Raw genomic sequence first — 12,664 nt, forward strand, 5'->3', positions numbered from 1 at the left:
ATAAAGAAAACCTCAGGTAGGCTGGTAGATTCAGGTATAAAGATGGGCTCTGCAGTAGGCAGGAACTCGATTCCAGTTAGCAATTAACTGGGCTTCTTTAAATAAATGGAGAAACATTGTAAGGAGGGGCTGACTGCTCTGGCTTCCTCAGTTCAGCAGATTCCAGAAGGCTCGCCAGACTAGTGTGCTGCAAGGTGCCCATCCTACAACCACACCTCTCAGCCATACCCAGGGTGACCGCTCGGCATGGCACAGGGCTCGGGGATGGACCCACTTGTGGACATGGAGGATGAGAGGCCCAAGTGGGACAACAAACTTCAGTACCTCCTGAGCTGCATCGGCTTTGCCGTGGGACTGGGTAACATATGGAGGTTCCCCTACCTGTGCCAGACCTATGGGGGAGGTAAGCCGCCTGCTTCCCAACATGCTCCTTGTCCAGCCTTTTCCGCCCTCAGGTGGCAACTGTCTCTTCTTGGAAATTATATTTTGCCATTATCCAAAGAATAGCCTCGTGCCTTTGAGTCGCTCCTGGCACCCAACCTCCTGGGATCTTGAGTAAGAGTAGAATATGACATCATTGTTGCCAATCACAGTGTGTCTTGGTCTTGGATGCAAGCAGTGGACTCTGGGCTCCCATCACCACCTTGGTGTCCCGCTAGACTCAGGGTTGGTTTCTTCCTGGTTCTTTGCATAATATTATAGCAAGCTGCTTGGCTTCATCAATGATCCACCTCCAAGGCAGCCGACCCTTGGCACAGCACAGGCTTGGGTTCTGAGAGTCAAGAGGTTCTGCAGAACACCTAGGACTATGGACACTATTTTACTGATCATTAAACTCTACCCATGGCAGCCTATTACTTAGTAAAGGAGCAAAGTCACTCCCCCATACACACTCACAGAGCCTCTCTCCCTTAGACACCTGTTTCCCTTCACATAGCTACAAAAGCCACGCTGATGATAGCTCTATACTGGGGGTGCAGGAGGAGAGATTTCAAATATAGACTATACTGTCTTGAGAGCTAACACGGAACAGCTCCCAATAGGACAGTTGTGAGCTTATGGGGCCTGGCTGGGACATTAGGCTGACTTGTTCCCCAAATTTTCTTAGCTTCTATATTGTATATGTGTGTGTGTGCATGCATGTGCGTGTATGTGTGTGTATGTGTTTGTAGGCCACAGCACAACATCAGCCATCTACCTTATTTTTTTAATACATGATCTCTCACTGACCTGGAATTTGCCAAGTAGGCTTTGGCTCGCTGTCTAACAAGCTACGGAGATCTGCCCACCTCTCCCACCTCCAGAGCTGAGATTACAAGTGTGCACAACCATGCCCAGCTTTTTACAAGGATTCTGGGGCTTGAACTCAGATTCTCATGCTTGCAAAGCAAACATTTTAACCGCTAGGCTATGTCCTTAGCTTCCACGATACTACTTAAAAAAAAAAATAAGCACCAAAGGCCCTAAGGTCTGGGTGGGATCTTCTTGTCATTCTGCCGTCCCTCACTCTGGTGGGACGACCCAAATACATGCTGGGAACAGACACTGTGCTTAAACTGTCGTGAGCACGGCTTCATGATGCCATCACTTTGTCGACTACGCTGATCAGCCGTGGGCACCCGAGGCTCTCTGGTTATCTGCTCACTCTGTGTCCTTGCAGGGGCCTTCCTCATCCCCTATTTCATCGCCCTGGTCTTTGAGGGGATCCCGCTCTTCTACATTGAGCTCGCCATCGGCCAGCGCCTACGAAGGGGCAGCATTGGTGTGTGGCGGACCATCTCTCCCTACCTTGGTGGAGTAGGTATGCCCCATTCCCAGACCATGCCACCCGCTCAGGTCCCTTGGAGACCTCTTAACTGGGGAGCAGGGCACTTTATGGTAAGAGACAGGGCAAGCATAACAAAACAGGACAAAGATAGTTGGAAAGATACAGAAGCAGCTGTGACGGGCCACGTGTAACGGGACGGTTCCATTTTATTCTCTACCTGACTTTGGGTGCGTTACTGTGTCTGCAGGCCTGGGCTGCTTCTCAGTATCCTTCCTGATCAGCCTGTACTACAACACAGTTCTTCTGTGGGTCCTGTGGTTCTTCCTCAACTCCTTCCAACACCCGCTGCCCTGGAGTACATGCCCATTGGATCTCAACAGAACAGGTAAGATGCCGTGCACCGAGCAGCCGTGTCTGCGCTCGGTGTGCTATTACACAGTTCATGAGCTTCGGGCAAGGGGCTGGAGGTTAAAATACACACACACACACAGAGGGGGGAGGGAGTGAGAGGAGAGAGGGGAGAGAGGGGAAAGAGAGAGGAGGAGGAGGAGGAGGAGGAGGAAGAGACAGAGAGAGAGAGAGAGAGAGAGAGAGAGAGAGAGAGAGAGAGAGAGAGAGAGAGAGAGAGAGAGAGAGAGAGAGAGATCATCCTTGAATTCCCCAAGAACGGCCACTTTATTGTGTTCAGGGGCAGCTTATATAGAGATAGCCACGCCCCAGCCAAACCCACCAGAAACCACTCTCCTGCCATCAGAAACTCCTGAAGGTCTCATGCTCAGAGCAGCTGTAGGCACTCAGATCAGGGGATTACAAGAAATTCAGGATCTTGGGTCTCACTGCTCCCAACAGTAAGACTTCACTGGGAACTTGGAGGCTCTGTGTGTGGCTCTGGAGCAGATGAAGGCAGAGCTACAGAACACATACCTCACTCGGGTCTCTTCCCTAAAGGGCACATTTGAAATCCAGTCAGAGTCACCTGGATAGTTTTGTTTCCAGAGAGGGACATAGCCTCTTGCAGAGTTCTTCATCTTGGCCTTGGTACCAAAGAGAAGCAAGAAAAGGATCCTGGGGACTTAGGAGATGAGTTGATAAAGTGCTTGCCTCACAAGCATTGATCCCCAGACCGCATGTGGTGCGAGCTTATAATCCTAGTCCTGGGGAGGCAGAGAAAGAAATATCTCAGGGGCTCACTGACCAGCCAGCCTAGCCTCGTTGGTGAATATCAGAACAATAAAAGACCTGGTCTCAGAGAAGTTGGATGGCATTTCTAAGAATGATACCTGAAGTTATCCTTTGCCCTACATGCACATGTGTGTGCACACACCACAGCCACACATATATACACATACATACACAAATGCACACAGACACACACAAGGGGATCCTGAGCCCAAAAGGGAGGTGGTAAAAACAGCCCAAGTAGCCCTTTCAGGGCAGTTCCAGGCTGTGAAAGGTCTGCCATGCTGGCGCCTGTAGTTCATGGGTAGTGGTTAGGGAATGGCATGGACTGTCTCCAGACTCTGAGGCCAGCCTGTAACAGTGCTCTTGGCTCCAGGATTTGTGCAGGAGTGCCAGGGCAGCGGCACCGTGAGCTACTTCTGGTACCGGCAGACTCTGAACATCACATCTGACATCAACAACACAGGCACTATCCAGTGGAAGCTGTTCCTCTGCCTGGTGGCCTGCTGGGCAACTGTGTACCTGTGCGTCATCAGAGGCATTGAGAGCACAGGGAAGGTGAGTTGCGCTGTCTGCACACTGTGTGGGTAGCTTGTGTGCCCGAGATGCTTTCTAGAACTGGCCCCTCTTGGCTTCTCAGTGTTTCCTTCTCCTGGTCCTGCCTGTCCTGGAACTGACATGTATCTAATGGGGACTGACTTTCTTCTGTGTGTTCACACAGCATGTTCACCCTCCTCTGTGTGTATTTATTTAATGTGAGCTCTTATTGCTAGTCTCCCATTGGGTTTCTTTCATCCCACTCTGAATGCTTTCTCCTTACTGGGGTGTTTAGACCATTCACACCTGGTGTGTGTGTGACTGGGATTAACTCTTCCATTGGGTTGTCTACTCTGGGTCCCCAAACCTCTGATCCTGTTACTCTTTCTCTGGGAAGCCACATCCTATATGTCCTCCTTGGATTGTTACAGGGCCACCAAGAGCACTGACTGCTCCTCTCCTACTCAGCGGCAGCTGACCCCACATAACCTGTGACTTTAAGAGCCTCCTCCTGTTTCTCTTTCCCTCTTCTCCCTTCCTGGCTTGGCACTGCTTTTGCTTCTAAAGTGTTAATAGCACCAGCATTGTCTGGCTCTGCTGTGAACAGGTCATTGTCTGTCAGGGACAGAGAACAGTGGTACTATTGGTTACTGTGGTTCTCTGGAACAGGAGAAAGCCTCGCGTGTTATCATGCACAGGTTCTGTTCAGGTGGCCATTTGGACCCTCACACCCTGGCTCTGCCTTTGACTGCTGGGTACCGAGCATCTGTACAGAATCCACACAGCCTCTCATGTTCTCAGCAAGCTCTTGAAAATGTACCAGCAGGTCCTGTGGTCTGTCTCATGGGGTTTAGGCACACACAGAGATTATTGTCCCTTGCATATTCTTTTCACGTGGACACTTAGAGAGAAGAAGCCTGAAACACCAGCTGAGGACCAGTACTGGCCCAGTGTAGGAGGGGAGACTATAGGCAGTGTAGGAGAGTGTAGACAGGGCCTAGCTCTGTGGCCAGCTGGAGTATCAGGGAAATGAGAATGGTATAGAGAGGACACTGGCCACATAGCAAGAACCCAGTGATCCCAGAATGAAGATTAGAAGGAGTTTGAAGAGGGCCTCAGAAGGATACAAGGTCAGGAACAAGGCTGTCCAAGAAAGACTGAGTAGAGTCCAATCATAGCTTTTGCAGAAGGGAGACATAGCAGGAGGAGGCTGGAGAGGCATCTGGAGAGGGGGAGGCTGTGGGCTGTGGAAGGGGAGGGGAAGCTAAAGGAGGGAGTCCAGGATATGAGGAGGAACCTGGGGGATGAGGACAAAGGCTGGGAATGGGGACAGAGAGAGGAGAAGATAAAAAGAGGAGGCTGGCTGGGTGGTGGTGGCGCACACCTTTAATCTCAACACTCTGGAGGCAGAGGCAGGCAGATCTCTATGAGTCTGAGGCCAGCCTGGTCTACAGAGAAAGAGTTCTAGGACAGCCAGAGCTGCTGCTACACAGAGGAAACCCTGTCTTGAAAAATGAAAGAGGAAGAGGCCGAGGGGTAAGAGGTTAAGGCTGGAGCAAAGGCTAGGAAGAGAGAGCCTGAAGAGGGGACACCTCTTTATGGGAACCAATCCTTGTTCTTGAGAGAGACCTGTGTATCCTAGGACCTCAAGGCTTACCTCAGCTGACTCCACAGGGCACAGATGTGAAAATGGAGGCTCGTGTGATGTTGGCCATGAGCCAAAGTCATGCGTCTGACCTTGCCCTGACCCCACATTCCCAAATACCCCCTGCTGGCCTAGTCTGAGAAGAGTACTGGGACATGGGCCCTGGACGTCTTCTCAGCGGCTCCTACAAAGGCTTTCTTGTGGCACAATCCTATCCGTGTGTCGTTCTTTGTTGCCCTCAGGTGATCTACTTTACAGCCCTGTTCCCTTACCTGGTGTTAACCATCTTCCTCATCAGAGGTTTGACCCTGCCTGGAGCAACAGAGGGCTTGACCTACCTGTTCACTCCCAACGTAAGTAGACCTTATGCACCTAGGGGTCACGGCCACGGTACATTGTCAGTAAAGCTTGCCAAGTCAATGCGGAGTGAAGACACCCACCACAGGGATCAGGAGGGGCATCGTAGCTAGACGAAGCATGCATGACTTCCATTTGGGGCAAGTAGATTACTGAGTGGGGAGACACATGAGGGAAGTTGGGGTGCAATTGAGTGTAGTTCAGAGAGAGGCTGGCTGGGGATCAGGTGACCCACCCCTGGATTAAGTACTAACCTCTGCCATGCTCCCCATAACCGGTGAGATACAAGACCCAGAGCCTGTGACCCTTCTAGGTAACCCCAAGATCCTGGGAGTTTTCCAGCACACTTCTCCTAGTGTGAGCATCAGAGAAAGAGTGGATAAAGGTAGTTCATACCCCTCAGAGCACCTTAAGTCACACTAAGGCCTAGGAGGTAAAGACTCAGAGCCCTAGGTCTGTAGTTCTTGAGCCAGGGGCTTGTCAGACTCATCTCAGAACTGGGTCTGCTGCTACCCCCAGGCTGCTCACTTCTGAGACTTTAGAACGAGTTACTCCTGCTCATGAGTGTGCCAGTGTTCTGAAATAGTCAGATGCACAAGCGGGTATGGTCTGCCCACTGCATAATGAAGCCACCCCCGTTCATTCCAGATGAAGATTCTCCAGAACCCACGGGTCTGGCTGGATGCAGCCACCCAGATTTTTTTCTCTCTGTCTCTGGCCTTTGGAGGACATATTGCTTTTGCAAGCTACAACCCGCCCAGGTATGCAGACTGTTTGTGGGGTGTGTGTGTGTGTGTGTGTATGCCTTTACAGTCAGCACTGAGTCAGCAAACCCGAGACAGACACAGCAAATTGGAATCACGCTGTCAGATAAGGGGAATCTCCTGTGAACTCCAAGTGGAAATTTCATTCTGAATAGGAGCTTCTTAAGACTTTCTGAATAACTATTACTTTTTTTGTTTTTATTATTATTTATTTATTTATTAAAGATTTCTGTCTCCTCCCCATCACCACCTCCCATTTCCTTCCCCCTCCTCCATAACTATTACTGTTTTACTGAAGATAATGCAGGGTGTCCTCTGAAGGTGGTCAGGTTGGGCCTCGGTGGCAGCATCTGGACTCCACCAAGTACCTAGCCCACCCAAGGCCGAACAGGGATGAAATGGTATACCACAAAAACAATTGAAGATGCTTGAAGAATCCTGGCATCCATCCAAATTTGGAAATAGCAGAGCAATGCAATGGAAAGGCCTGGGCCCAGTGCCGCAGCAGACTGTGGTCAGATCCCAAAGAATACGAGAATTTTACAGGTTATCTTGGCGCAGTGGCCAATAGTCTGAAGTTGATTGCAAAGGGTTAACAGTTGTTCTTGCAGAAGGTGGACCTTGTGTGAGGTTGTGGTCCAGGAGAATCCCCGCAATACTGACTGTTAGGCAATTGTGCACAAGCTCCTTTCTGTCGTGACCTCTGGTTTTGCTTTTTGTTATGACTGACATAGGTAGCTTCATTTTCTTTATGACTTATTTTAAATTACTTTTTCCTTTTTTATTAAGAGTTTTTTTTAACACAACCTTTTCTCATTTTACGTAGCTATCCCCGTTCCCACTCTCTCCCCTCCTCCCACTTCCTTCACCTTCTCCCTGCCCCATCTCCCCATCCACTCTTCAGAAAGGGTGAGGCTTCCCATGGGGAGTCAGCAAAATCTGACACTTCACTTCGAGGCAAGATTAAAGCCCTCCCCACTATATCTATCCCTCCAAAAAGAATGTGCTCCTAAATGCCAGTTCAAGCCCTAGGGATAAATCCTGGTCCCACTGCCAGTGTCCCCACAGATAGTCCAAACCTCACAACTGTGCCCCACATTTAGTGGGCCTAATTTGGCCCTATGCAGGTTCATCTACTATCAGTCAAGAGTCAGTGAGCTCTCACCAGCTCCAGTCAGCTTTTTCTGTAGGTATTTTTTATTTTTATTAATTTATTTTTATGTGTGTGGGTATTTTGCCTACTATGCATGTGTTTTGCCATGTGTCTGGTGCCTGAGAAGGCCAGAAGAGGCCAGATCTCCTGAGACTGGAGTTACAGATGTTTGTACATACTGAGAACTTAATTTCAGCCCTCTGTAAGAGCAGCAAATACTATTAACCACCGAACTATCTCTCCAGCCCCAGAAACTTCATTTTTGATGACAGCGTTCGCATGTCTTTCACGCTGGGCAGGATGCTGATCAAAATGTGCATAACGTGTACATGTACCATAAAAGCATATATGTAGTGTTAAATCTTCTGGTCTGATGCTGACACATACAGATGCTGCTGCCGGATACCAGGGTGCAGTGCCACTAATCTAAACCACCGGGCCACACCATGACAGACTCTAACAAACCAACTTTATGTGGCCAGTCACCTTTCTATAGGACAGAGGTCTCTGAGTGTTTGTGGTAACTCACTGGCCTGGATTCACTCAAGGCGCACTTGTATGCATTCTCCTTGGAGAGTAGTCTCAAAAGCCTGCGTCTATGCCCACCACTACATGAATCCCAGACTCTTGGTGGTTCTGAGTTGGGTTGTAGTGGAGGAGTGTGGGGAGAGGCTGAAGTCATCCTGGGAGCATGAGATCACCCCCATAACCTCCAGGTTTAGAGTGAGCCTGCCTCAGGCTGTAGAGGTGCTAAGGAGGGAATCATTCCCGTTTCCTCCCATAGGAAGGCTGGTTCTGACCCAGAAAGTCCCATGATGGCCATGTGCTTGTGTCCAGGAACAACTGTGAGAAGGATGCCGTGACCATTGCGCTGGTCAACAGCATGACGTCCCTGTATGCATCCATCACCATCTTCTCCATCATGGGGTTCAAGGCGACCAATGACTATGGGAGGTGCCTGGACGGGTGAGCATAGCTGTACTGGAACAGGCAGTCTTAACTGTCCTATAACTCCTATATTTTACATGTCTGCAAAAGCAGTATCAGGTGAATCTGTCTCCTCCTCATTCATGCCCACAGAAGAGGTGTTCCTATTCTTAGCCCACAGGCAGAAAGAGCCTCCTCTTTCCAGTGCTGGCCAGACACAGGTATCCGTGGGACACCACAGGGTCTAGAAAGGCTGGAGTCCTCATCTGGGTGCTGCTATTTGCTTCAGAACTTCCCTGGGATATTGGAACATTTGCTGGCCATTGTAGAGCATCAAATCCTCTCCTCACCAGTCTCTTTCTGCTCCTGCAGAAACATCTTGAGCCTCATCAATGAGTTCGACTTTCCAGAGCTTAGCATCTCTAGGGATGAGTACCCAGCTGTCCTCATGCACCTGAATGCCACTCATGCTGAAAGGTTGGCCCAGCTCCCACTGAAGACCTGCCATCTGGAAGACTTTCTGGATAAGGTACCCACAGGAACAGGACAGGAGGGCTGTCCCTAGGAAACCAGGGCCACATAGAGAGAATTTTGAGCTGCAAAATGCTGGGGACATATCCCACAGGGAACCCCAGAAAAGCACCTCAGTCTGCCTGCATCTAGCAGACAGGACAAATTTAGGATGACAACATTGCTGGGACACAGAACATGGAGGCCACAGTCTTGTCATAGAGGACAGTGGGTGCTGGGGACCCATAGGTACCAGACTAGGGATGGGGGAAAGATCCTCAGGGCAGTAGTTCCTGACCCCTGATCCCAAGGCCATAGATTTCCTGCTCAGCTGATTGATGTTCAAGGAAAAGTGCCCCCTTCCCTCAGAGGTGTGCCTGTGGCCTGTCTTCCCAGAAAAGCAGTGTAGCATTTCTGACACCAGAAAGCATGTGTGTATATAGATCATGGTGTAGAGTGTGTACATATCACAGTATGGGACACACATGTCATGGTAGGTTTGGGGATGTATATGTCATAGTGCAGGGTTTGCCTATGTCACGATGTGAGGCATGAATGTATCATAGGGTAGAGTACACATGTGAGATAGTAAGGCTGTGCATGTGTCATGGTGTGGGTGCATGTGTATTACACGTACCACAATGAGGGAGTGTGTATGTGTTACAGTGTGGAGCACAGATATGTCACTGTACAGGGCACATGTGTCATGGTATGGGTTGCGTACATATTATGGTGCTGTACACACATGTCGGTGTGTATACACGTGTCACTGTGTGATATGTATACATGTTACAGCTAGCACATTCAGGTAAAGGTATGGATGCACATGTATCAGGATGGGGTGTGCATGTGTTATAATGTGGGTTGTGTGCTGTGCACATGACCATAGCATAGCCTCTGTGTTGCAGAGTGCCTCAGGTCCAGGCCTGGCCTTCATCGTTTTCACAGAAGCTGTCCTGCACATGCCAGCCGCTTCTGTGTGGTCCGTGCTCTTTTTTGGGATGTTGTTTACCCTGGGTCTGTCCTCCATGTTCGGGAACATGGAGAGTGTCATTACACCGCTATTTGACATGGGGATCTTACCCAGAAGCATCCCCAAAGAAGCCATGACTGGTAAGTAGATGGGTGGAGGGCCTGTCCTCACTGTCCACCCTGGGCTCTTGTCCATCTTGCCCATTGTTCAACAACCAACACACTTGGAAGCAGAAGTCCAGGGTCCATGTTCCTGGGGAAGGCCAGGGACAGGCTCACCTCTAGAAGCAGGAAAACCCCAATGGCCTCTGTTTGGGGAATAGTAGTAAGAAGGAAAGGATAGGGAGAAGGTAGATAGGAGTGGGGAGAAGGGAGGAGCAACAGTTGGGATTCCCTTCCCCTATGCAAACAGAACCCCATCTCTAGCAGGTCCTCTCTGCTGCCTGGCAAAGTACTGGGAGAGATAGGGATAAAGGAACCAAGGGATGGGGGTCAAGGAAACCTGAAAAGCCTCCTGCTGCCCAGGGCCTCCTGATGCTCCACCACACCACCTCTCATCCTGCTTACCTTTGTCCCCAGGGATGGTCTGCCTTGTCTGTTTCCTCTCAGCCATCTGCTTCACACTGCAGTCTGGAAACTACTGGCTGGAGATCTTTGACAGCTTCGCAGCTTCTCTGAATCTGATCTTTTTTGCCTTCATGGAGGTGGTTGGGGTCATCTATGTTTATGGGATGAAGCGGTAAGCTGCTCCCATGCCCCCTCTCAGGGCAAAGTAGGGGATGGAATGGGTGGTGTACTGGATCCTGGGAAATGCTCTGCCCTGGTACCTTAAGATCCAGGGTGGGCTCGGGTGCCCACAGTTCCTGACTTTAAAGGATGGGCTGTCCAATGAGGCCACACAAGGGAACCTGAGCAAGTGCTTCCTGTGTCTTCTGCAGGTTCTGTGATGACATTGAGTGGATGACTGGGCGGCGGCCCGGGCTCTACTGGCAGGTGACATGGAAGGTGGTGAGCCCTATGCTGCTGCTCAGCATCTTCCTGTCCTACATCATCCTTCTGACCCAGAGACCGCCCAGCTACAAGGCCTGGAACCCCCAATACGTAGGTCCTTCTCAAGGCTGTGGGAATCCTTCAGGCTTTACCTAGCATCCATGATGCTCCCCGTGGCTTAGATGATCTATCTGTGGTAGTGTGGTCTGACCACTTCTGGTAACTGGAAAATTAGGGGTATAAATAGTTGGTTGTCTATAATACTCAGATACTAACATTCCAAGGCTAGGGCTTTCGTGAGCAGAGTGTGGATTTCAGTGGTTTCTAGACTCTAGGACAGTGGTTCTCAACCTGTGCTTTGCAGCCCCTTTTGGGGTCAAACAATCTTTCACAGGGGTCACCTAAGACTATAGGAAAACATAGATATTTACATCATGATTCATAACAGTAGCAAAATTACAGCTATGAAGTAGCAACGAAAATGATTTTATGGTTGATGGGTCACCAAAGCATGAGGAATTAAATTAAGGGGTCAAAGCATTAGGAAGATCCAGAAGCACTGCTCTAGAGACATAGGTCCCACTGGCCTCTTTCTTAGGGACATTTCACTTTCTCTGTGTACTTTGGGACAAGCAGATGGAAAACTGCTCATTTTTTAATATATGTCAAGATAATTGATGGGCAGAGGGTGTTGTATAGTTATCAATATGGCCCCAGGCTTTTCATAGTCTCCTGAGTTTTGTGGGTCACTTCCAGCTGTGACTCTTGACCTATACCCAACTGCCTGGTCATCAGAGGCACACACACATGGTTCAGAACTTCACCTGCATCTGTGTCTCTCATTATCATGAGAGCAAGCCTCTCTAAGTCCATCCTAGAGAGACCCGACCAGAGCAGCAGGGGCTATAAAGAAGGCTATATACTTGGGAAGTTTGCATGAGAGCTGTCCCGTTAGATGTATTTTATACCTGCCCATGCAAGCACACAAGAAACATCTGAAAGTTGGGTGAGCTGTGTTGCCATGTTGCATAAGAGAAATATGGGGACCCATAATGATGGTTGTGCAAAGCTGCCCTTTTGGGGGTACTCACCCTCAGGAGAGGTTGGGGTAGAAGTAGTCCTGGCCAAACTTCTTTCATTTTCTTAAGAATCTGTGTACTCGCTGTTTCAGGAAGTGGGGAGTGAAGTTGCCATTTTACTTAAGTTGGTGGCCAAGGATCAGCCTAGCTCCTCTTGGAGATGGGTGGTATGATCCCTGCCAGAACATATATCTGAGCATGCCCTTCTGTCTCCACAGGAACATTTCCCCTCAAGAGAGGAGAAGCTCTACCCGGGCTGGGTGCAGATTGTCTGTGTGCTCCTGTCCTTTCTGCCGTCACTGTGGGTTCCAGCAGTTGCTCTGGGTCATCTGTTGTACCAGCACAGACGGAGGTGGAAGGATGCACACCTAGAGAGTGGTCTGAAGCCACAGGAGAGCAGAAACTGCTGAAGAACAAATCCAGAGTAGACCAGGGTGGGGGAGTAGACCTGTGCAACTCAGACCCAGCCTCATTACACTCCGTCCATGACCAAGACCACATGATTATTGTGTTCCCAGCTTTCTGCGTGGCAGAAACTTATAGGCTCAGGGGGGCTGCATGATGCCCAGTGGGCATCTGTGTGATGCCATTTCTCCAAGTTCCCTAGGGTGCACTCTGTGTGTGCATGGCTTCCCCTGAAATCCATGCTGAGTGGGGTAGTCCTGAGTGTGCTTGGTTGGCAGTGGCAGGACTGTGGAATCCCTTTTCTATGAATGACCTCCAGATTACTAATTCCAGGAATTCAGTACTATGGCTGGCCTTCAAAGGCAAGCTGAGATCAGT

General features: G+C 49.8%; 1 protein-coding gene across 2 annotated transcripts; it reads left to right on the forward strand.

Moving 5' to 3' along the window:
* Positions 1–246: 246 nt before the first annotated feature.
* On the forward strand, positions 247–12,291 carry Slc6a18 (solute carrier family 6 member 18). 2 transcript variants are annotated; one of them, XM_075977790.1, is made up of 12 exons: positions 247–403; positions 1,661–1,801; positions 2,016–2,153; positions 3,324–3,505; positions 5,372–5,482; positions 6,135–6,247; positions 8,241–8,369; positions 8,703–8,859; positions 9,749–9,953; positions 10,392–10,551; positions 10,751–10,913; positions 12,100–12,291. In XM_075977790.1, exons 1-12 carry the CDS (start codon positions 247–249, stop codon positions 12,289–12,291), a joined length of 1,848 nt encoding a protein of 615 aa, XP_075833905.1. The 2 variants fall into 2 exon arrangements, with proteins under 2 accessions (XP_075833905.1, XP_075833907.1); XM_075977792.1 differs by having other exon boundaries at positions 10,422–10,551.
* Positions 12,292–12,664: the final 373 nt, after the last annotated feature.

This window comes from Microtus pennsylvanicus, chromosome 6 (genome assembly GCF_037038515.1).
Source record: "Microtus pennsylvanicus isolate mMicPen1 chromosome 6, mMicPen1.hap1, whole genome shotgun sequence".
Taxonomy (NCBI): Eukaryota; Metazoa; Chordata; class Mammalia; order Rodentia; family Cricetidae; genus Microtus; species Microtus pennsylvanicus.

Coding starts and splice junctions, on each gene's coding strand:
- Slc6a18 (XM_075977790.1), top strand. CDS start 247: ATGGCACAGGGCTCGGGGATGGACCCACTTGTGGACATGGAGGATGAG. Junction 10,552..10,750: donor TATGTTTATGGGATGAAGCG/GTAAGCTGCTCC, acceptor TGTCTTCTGCAG/GTTCTGTGATGACATTGAGT. Junction 10,914..12,099: donor AGGCCTGGAACCCCCAATAC/GTAGGTCCTTCT, acceptor CTGTCTCCACAG/GAACATTTCCCCTCAAGAGA.